The sequence below is a fragment of the Xenia sp. Carnegie-2017 genome, unplaced genomic scaffold (genome assembly GCF_021976095.1).
Source record: "Xenia sp. Carnegie-2017 unplaced genomic scaffold, XeniaSp_v1 HiC_scaffold_20, whole genome shotgun sequence".
In the NCBI taxonomy this organism is placed as follows: domain Eukaryota; kingdom Metazoa; phylum Cnidaria; class Anthozoa; order Malacalcyonacea; family Xeniidae; genus Xenia; species Xenia sp. Carnegie-2017.
In genome coordinates this window covers 4954091-4963371 of record NW_025813483.1, presented here as the reverse complement: position 1 = coordinate 4963371, position 9281 = coordinate 4954091, and the positions used below count along the sequence as shown (strand labels likewise).

Here is a 9281-nt window from a genome sequence, read left to right as displayed (position 1 = left end):
AGAAATTTCTACTTGATGATATTGCCACAGAGACAAGCAAAGGTTATCTACAGTCAAATAATCTTAGCAACGAAGAAAGTCATGTGAAAAAATTGCTATTACTGATTATTCATTAAACAGAATAAAGTATGTTTGATGTCCACAATAATTGGCTGTAAGTACATCTTACTTACATAATTTACTCACTTGCATGATTAGTAATAGCTAACTTATAACCATAAGAAATAATCTTTTTCTACTGTCTTATAGATCTACCTTTTGAAGTTGTAATATGAATTAACTATTATACCAATTCCATTGGTTTAAAGAATGCTATCATCCATAGACGTGTGACATACATTCAAATCAGAAGCTTACCATAAAGATTTGCGATCAATTTCTGTGTCATGTTAACAAATTATAAGCACATTTTATGTTGTGTCATATTGATAAATGACATGTGTCAATAAGTGTCATGTCAGCACAAGAAGACGAGCATCAATGAAATTATTTATTAGTATCTTCCGTAAAATGGCATATACAACCACAAATACAACCATCCGACTGGTGCAGCTTACGAAGAAATTTCAGGTCTTCCATTTAGTACATTTTTCAAAGTTCATGTATGAGGACAATATTTCTTAGTGTATTCATGTTTTTTAGGAGTTTGCAACATCAAAATTTCGAAGCAAGGCAGTCGATCAACAGGGCTCGGTCACTCAGTACTATGCTGAGTGCTTTAGTAAATATCTATCAGAGATTTCGGGCTTGGAGAATGCTACTTAGACTAATTCTAGGCTAACTTTGTCATTCCAAGAACATGCACAGTACTGGTTTTATTAATTGGGCTATTATTTTTGGGTACACTTGCAAAATGTATCAATTCAAGAAGAAATTCAGTCGCTCAAATGAGTTCTTTTACAATAACGTGGAGAGGAAAGGAAACACACAAAAAGATGATGCGGTATGAATTTTTAAAGTGTTCTTTTTATTGTTTCTAGTTGCACAAATTTATATTAATTTATATTTATAACCACAGTCCTATTAACAAAAGTATGTGTACAAATTTATTTATGCCCATAATGTTGTGTAAGGAAAAACAATTATTCTGAAGACATTTTCCAGTTTCAAGTCTGGATTCTCTATATCCTTTAATCACAATGTCATACATGTTGATAGAATAGCAGTGTGTCATATGAATCTCAATTCTTTGAGCAAGAAAATGAATTTGAGGATTTGGTAAGTTTACATATACTGTAAAACTATGTAGATATAAAAATACGCTATGTTGATGGTTTTTTTTTCATTTATATGTAGAATGAACAAAGTGAAGATTTTGCTGACAGTTATGACAAGCACCAAGAGTTAAGGTTTGTAATGTACATATTAATATTGTTTCTCATGAAAAGTCATTGGAAATGGCTATATGTATGACTGCTTTCACTAGAAAAAACTGAAAAATTTTGAAGTAATTTAAAGAAGGCATGCATTATTTCAACACTTATTAAAATTCTGTACACATTTTAAATTAAACAATGGTCTTTATTTGTACGATTCTGAAGATATCTTAGAATAAAGATACCAAGCAATCTATCTCTATTATTAGAGAGGCATCCAAACAACCATGTCAACTTAGTCAAGTAGTTCTCACATATACAGTTATAATTTATACTGTTTACCACTAGTCATGCTTTTAGTGTGTTATAATTTGACAATATGCTTGATGATTGCTTATGCATGGAGCATTGTTACAGGTTTGTAAATCTAGATCGTCCAGGTTGGTATAGTCCTAAGAAGAACTGTTTTGAAAATGATGAGTCAAAATCATCTTGACTTTGAAGATGACTACCGCTAAGGTTGTTGAAACGTCAGTCAACAACAACAAAAACAGTCCTTCTCAGGATTATACCAACCTGGACGATCTAGGTTTACAAACATGTAACAATACTCCCGGGTTTAAACCATTTACTTTATCATGAAACACTGTGTTGCTCTTTCAGAGTCATTTGTCACCCACTAGCCACTATACTGGGCTATTGTTACAGTTTGACTTTGCATCAAATGTATCATGTCAGAAATCCTTTGTTGTTCAATTTGCTTGATGATTGCTTATGCATGAAACACTGTGTAGCAAAACTTTATTAACATCTGGTAGAATGTGCTCAACAAATATAAAAATATATTATAAAAGATATTTTTGAAACTGTGAACATGAATAATTACTGTATACTTGCTCTTTCAGAGTCATTTGTCACCCACTGGCCACTATACTTGGTTATTAATACAGTTTGACTTTGCATCAAATGTATCATGTCAGAAATCCTTTGTTGTTCATGATTATAATGCAAACAAAGGAACAATTATGGTGATGTCAAGACTTTATTGAAAAAAGTAAGTGTTGTGTTACTCTTTCAGGGTATAAGGTGTCTGAACAGCTTTCCCAAATTTTGACTTACTCTTACATACTATTTGTTTAAAGACCCTTGTCAAAGATGTGAGAACTTGTTGCATATTAATCTGACATTGCATGCAGTGAATGTCTCAAATTTGTAATTGGCTTATTTTTTCAATCTAAAGTTCTTCATGTGGTATGGGAGGAAATGTCTTCATCCTTAAATATCAGTTTATTGTACCTTTCAAACCCTTGTGAAGTCATCCTTCTGTGTTTATACAAGACCCTTGGTCGACATTGTTCTTATTACATATGAACGTTAACCAGCACAGTTTTACAAGCAAAAATATTGTTAAAACTTGTGAATGATTATTTACACAATATATTTCTCTCATCCAATTTCTTTTATGAATGCAGAATCCACATCAACGATGCAGTCTGTTTTCAGTGATCATTCCCACCATGAGATACAACATGAAGAAGTATAATTTGTTTTTGTGAAAATAACTTTTTTATACAAATACACGTATAGTTTCTCAACCTTCTAATACCCCACAATTTGTTACCATACATCCTGTGCCTAAGTTCAGGAGCTTCTATAAAGCTATTAGGGTGATAACCAAGAGGGCAAATTGAATTTATTCATGACTATTGAGGTATACACACATTCATACTCACATACGTACATAGTCATATTCACCAATTGCTTTACCAGCCTGATATATGTATTAAGCACTTTCTAAGGATTCTGTGAAGTCATATTTAATCATAATCGTTAATCTGCACACATACATACACACACATACATAAAATCTTAAGATAAATTATTTTACATATTGTAGGATTTGTTTAGTGCAGTGTGCAGGGAAGTGCAATGGCTTGCAGTAAAACCAGTGAATAGTCAATGGGGGGTTTGTACTTTTATGTATTCAAAAGTAACGCCGACCCAGCCAGAGTTAAAATGTTGCAGCTGTTCGTCATATCATTGCATTCATGTGACAACCTTTGCAAAAGCCATGCAAATCGTTGAAGAGGATGAAATGGATTCGCCATTAGCATTTTTTAAGTTTTCCTTTGGAATTACACCAGAGATGCGAGACTATTTTGAATTTGCTACACTAAGCAAAGAAAAGGTTTCTTTATTTGAAACAGGTATGCAAGATAATCTGCAATGATGAACATCCTTTTAGCTTTACATATACTATTTCTTTTATCGATATGGTATTTAGCATTTTCTAGCATTTTGTAAGTTTTACAATTTAATCATTTTAGCCAATGAGAAAGATGCAAGCAATTTCACTGATCTTCCTGAAACAAATGGTCATAAAATTTTAGCGCCATCGCAAAGTGCTATTTGTTCTTGTGGTGCAGAGTGAGATAAACGTTCTATTCAAGATGAATGGTTGTACGTAAACTTGTGTTAAGTTGCGTACTTTTACTCAATCCATGATGTGAAAAGTAAGTTCTGAATTGTTACATGTTACGGTTCACCTCATATTTATTTGACTTAAATAGATTATTTAGTGTATTGCAGACCTTGCTCTTCTTGTGCTACGAAAAAGCATTATAATGGCATTGAAGACATGTTTGTATGGTTTGGATCATATGCAATATCTCATGCCGTTCTAAAAGATTGCACTCGGCTTTTCATAACGTCGAGGTACTTTTTAATGAAAATTTGCCGAAGCATTAGTAGCTACGTTTTTCCATTATTCAATTTCTTACCCTGTCTCTATTGAATGTTCTTTTTTTTTGTTCAGTTTACCTATGTACAAATATTATGTTGCATGTGTACAAAGGCAAGTGTATTCGGGTAATTTTAATTTCCCAAAGACAAAAACTTACGCCAAGTTTTGTCTCGCTATCATTGCCATGATACGGTAAGCATCATTTCATTTTCAGATGTAAAACGTGAATATTCCATTGAGACAGTGCTCGCTTGCTTTATTAAGTTAGGAATTTTCTCTTATTAAGATTGTTTGATATTGATTTTAATAATGCGTTTTTTTTGTGAATTGTGTTGAAGGATTCCCCAAAAGGTAGTGATGGATGGAACAACTCTAGGAATACAGAAAACTTTACATGTTTGTAGATGTAGATGTAGATTGTCTAGGTTTGTATCGTCCTGACAAGGACTGTTTTTGTTGTTGTTGACTGACGTTTCGACAACTTAGCGGTAGTCATCTTCAGAATCAAATGAGGAGTAAACGTCAGGTTAGCCGTATTTTTTGTCTGGTTCTTACCTAGCGGTGGTTGAACCAGAGTTGTTGGCGTATGCGTCTGACGTTGGTTGCAAAACTTACGTAGTCGTTAGCAAGTTATTCGCTCTGTCGTCCAAATGATCGTAATAAAGTAAATGGTTTAAACCCGGGAGTATTATTACATGTTATAGTCTCTGAAGATGACTACCGCTAAAGTTGTTAAAACGTCGGTCAACAACAACAAAAACAGTCCTTCTTAGGACTATACTAACCTGGACGATCTACATCTACGAACATGTAACGATACTCCCGGTTTCAAACCATTTACTTTATTGCAGAAAACTCTCTTACCGAATTATTAAGAGAGTCTGATACAGGATTGCTAGATGGAAGATAAGTATTTTTGAAGTTTATTTGTAATATATAGTATATACAGATCTGCTAATTAGTAAAGATGAGTGGTCATCTAAGTATCAGAAAGCATTTTGTGCATGATGGTGACTTCTCTCACTTTGTTTTTGTACACAGCTTATAGTTATAAAAATAAAAACCTGTTTTCTTTTGTCCAATACTAGGTTTGAACTCGCAATTTCATCAACAGGAGAAATGTGTGTGCTTTATTGAAGAAGTACAGTGATTCGAAGCTAAGTTGGGATGAATTTCAAGAATTTAAATCTGAAGTAAGAAGAATTTATTACACCACGTGTACAAAATTTTGTATCACTCCAGAGCTCATTTTATACTATAATTCCTCTTTTTTATAGATATCTTCAAAGGGGCTTAGTACTATACTTGACTGGTTAGAGAAACAAGGATTTATCACTAGTTCTCCAAACTCGTGCTGAAGGTTATTGTCAGCATTGGCTTCAGACAAACCAGTATGCGCAATTATGTCCCACAAAGAAGAAGTTTTGGACCTCTTGATAAGGATGTCTGATGGAGCCAATCCAAAAGACAATCCTTCGACTGATTTAAAACTTCTTCAAGAAGAAGTGTCCCTACTGTTTAACGTCATTGAGACTAGCGAAGAAATTCTTGTTACTATTCAACCGCTGCTAAAGGAATTGGTACAAAAGTCTATAAGTCCGTTCAAGGTCAAGGACGGTCAGTGGCGTTTGCCACACAACTTACCTGCGATGTCTCAAAATTCATCTCATAGATATATACCTTCTCTGCCAGAACTGGTTCAACGAGGGAATTATGTTCTTGACAATAGGAAGACACGGCGGGGAGATTGTGCCAAAGTCACTAGACCCAAGAAGAAGCATGGCACTTTGATCCCTGGAATATTTTTGTATTCTTTGTCACCACGGTATTTACATGATGAATAGCGCCAACGAAAATTTGTTTTACTATTGCAGTAAGTGACATTGCACCTTCCTTTTTGTTTCCAGGTATATGTTATGGATTCGAAATAATGAGGGATCACGAATCACCAAATATCCCATTTACCATTTTACGAACACGTCTTCCTGATGGTAAGTTACGTATGTGTGTACCTTTTATGGTAAGGTTTGTAATATGTTTTTTGATATGTTCTTTTTTGTATCATTGCAACATCCCATTAGTTTCCTTTTTACTTACATTTTTTTGTATCTCCCAAAACCTATCCACCAATTATTGCTGCTCTTTGAGGAATAAATGTTTAAGTATAGTGCGAATGATGTTTTTCTGTAGGTCGTGGAGGAAATGCTTGGCTATCTCCTGATGCTTGTCTTTCATTTTCATTTCCTTTGGAAATCGAACTTAATTCTAATCTTCGTCAACGTCTTCCATTTGTACAACATATCACATCCCTAGCCATTGTTGATGCTGTGAGGGACATATCTGGATATCAGGTGATTTATTTTTGCGTTTTCATCTGATATGTTTGAACTAAATGCATGGAAATAAGGATCTGCGAGAGTATTTAAATTAAGAACTCAACATCAAAACTTTCCTAAAGAAGAGGAGTAGCTAAATGCGAATTCAAGTTTCAGCATCAGATCATTCCCAATGAAGATACTAAAGTGGAGTACTTGAAGAGTCGAGTTTCAACAACAAGACTGGAACATACGTATTAGGACTAAAGTTTCGGTATCAAATCATTCTCGACAAAGAGAACTGACTGGAATATTCAAATTCAGGGATTTAATTTGATAAAGGAAGATTTATTACTGAAATATAGAAGGACGCAGCTCAAATATATGAAACTTGTCCATAAGGAACTAAAGACAGCATCGTACTTTCAAAAATATATGAAACTTGTCCATAAGGAACTAAAGACAGCATCATACTTTAAAGTGGATAAAGTGGATACATAACACACAATATATTCTTGTCTCAAGTAAAAGAAAACTCACGTCTTAAATGTGACTTTAAAGTTTAAAAGGTTTTGTCTTTCATTCTGTACGTTGAACACTTGTTGTTTTATGTGATGTTCAAAATGAGTTACATTTTGCTACATTTTTATGAGTTTTGTCTCATCAGCAGTTTCTAAACTGAGAGTGAACGTAGAATTCAAATCATGATATCGGTTTTATCGAGTTATGACTGCAGGCTAATCATGGAAGGAATTATAATCTTTCAGCGTTCTCTAAAAAAGGGATATCTTTCAAATGCTTGGGACGTTTTTTATTCACAATTTTTTCCAAGACTCATAAAAACCTTTTCTCATACTGAACCATTTTACGTGTTGTGAAACTTATTTTCTTTATAATGCTAACTTGTTCTAGTTGCGATCCTTTGCATACGACGTAGCGTTAATGGTCTAAACAGTTGTAAATATGAGATCATTTGCATTATTTAGAAATCCATTATTTTTACATTGAGTGAACATCAAAATAATTTACTTGGCACCACCAAACTTGTTTGCTGACTATTGAACAGTTGCCTGCACCCCAACGATTTCATCTTTTCAAATTTTTCAATTTTAGGGATTGGAATAAATGTTGACAACCATCAGCCAACTACTTGTATAAACGAAATCATCGAGGAACACAAGTTATTGAAAAAAATCAACAAAGAAGAGCTTCTTGCTAGAATTCTTAACAAAATGGAAGAGCTCGTAGAAGACTTTCAGCTCAATGGACCCGAAATGCTCCTTCAAAAATACTACTCACGCTGGTTGCACAGGTCAGTTTATGATTTTCTACGATGACAAAAAACAGCTGAACTTTGTAAAGAATGAAAAATTTTTCCACCGAGCTAAGCTACAAGAAAAACTGCGGTTTCTGATTAAACCGATTCTCGAAATTTTTATCACCCTTCAGCATCAAAAACTGTGGCTTAGCAAGCCGAACCTTTTACTCCAGATATGGAAAAATTGTTAGGCAGTTTCACTGATTGTACGAACAACTGAAGAAAGGATTAATGATAAGGTTCAATAATTTACAAAGTACGATTATATCTGCTGGCTGGCTACGCTACTGATTGATTTAGAAATTAGATTTAGTAAAGAGAATCGCTTCGTCGCTTTGGTGTTTAAAAATTGAAAATTTAAAATTAACCTTGTAGGGAATTTAGCTCTCGTAATCATCAATCAGAGTGTTCATCACAAAGAACAAAAGCAACGAGTTTGTAAATACGTAAGTAATTTTACTTTTTCATCCTATTTTAGTGAGTCAATGCAACAAAGTCACAAAATTCACAATCATTGAACATGTGCAAGCTCTCAATTAAGCAGAAAACAATTTTTTATTAATGAGTAACAAAAGGCCGTGAAAAAGAAAATGAAGAGACTTATATGAAACCATAGCACACTATAGTCATTAAAGGGATGTAGAGAACTATGTAGTTTATCAAAGCCTTGTATTAATTTTCATGATATTTCTTTTAATCATTCAACACTTTTATTCATGTTGTTTGTAATATGACTATTACAATCAACAGGAAAGTTTTGATACTTGTAATATAAGAAAAAAAATGGTGTTTCCTGTTGATAAAATTCTCATCAAAAATACCCATACATTTCAAGAATGATTCAAGAAAAACCTAGGAAAGACCAAATTTCTGGAAGTACATAAAAGACTTCCGATTGGAGTACATGTCATTTCCGTGTGAAGTTTGGTGCTGTGTAGTTAAATAACTGTAGTTAGCCAGCTCAGTGCTCCTATTGGCTAGTAAATGCAATTGACTGTCTGCCATTATTCTAATCCCATACATCAGAAGTTATGTGTCACATAGAAAATAGGTTTAAAAAGGTACCTTCTATTGGTAGTGTGCAACCATTCTCTGGGGAGAGAGAAAACAATGAAATGTTCGTCATATTGGATCACATTTGCATTCTAAATAAGGAAAATGCTTTATTAAATTCGTCCAAAATGAGGGTCATGACATTAAGGCCTGTATTCAAACGTGGAACTTTATATGAACCGAACGCATTTAAAACAAAAGACAATGAGGGGAGGAATTTAATTTCATTTTCTTTTGTTTTAAATGCGTTCGGTGTATGTCAAGTTCGACGTTTGAAACAGGCTAACTTGCACACCAAGAATTAAAATCAGGCCTTTTCTTTGTAAACCAGTGTTTTTGAGTTATTGACATCGAATAAATATGAATAACTACATGTGTAAAGATTTTGTATCTTGTACTCTAACAATGAATCATTAGATATGTCGCTCAATGCTGGCGAAATCCGTTATTCTTTTTGGAACGTATTCTTCAATGGAAACATTGTGGTTGAAAATGAATTTGAACACCGCGACCAGTTGAGCGTTAAAAAAATGATT

The 9281-nt window shown here is 33.7% G+C and overlaps 1 protein-coding gene and 1 long non-coding RNA gene across 2 annotated transcripts; both read left to right on the top strand.

Annotated features, from left to right (window-relative positions):
• The first annotated feature begins 881 nt into the window (after positions 1–881).
• On the top strand, positions 882–1328 carry LOC124442938. Its single transcript, XR_006947440.1, has 3 exons — positions 882–943; positions 1159–1218; positions 1297–1328. It is a non-coding gene; the product is annotated as an uncharacterized LOC124442938 (long non-coding RNA).
• A 4017-nt stretch (positions 1329–5345) lies between these two features.
• LOC124441543 lies at positions 5346–6048 on the top strand. The gene is made up of 2 exons (XM_046992020.1): positions 5346–5884; positions 5967–6048. Exons 1-2 carry the CDS (start codon positions 5463–5465, stop codon positions 6046–6048), a joined length of 504 nt encoding a protein of 167 aa, XP_046847976.1. The 5' UTR covers positions 5346–5462.
• The last annotated feature ends 3233 nt before the right edge of the window (positions 6049–9281 follow it).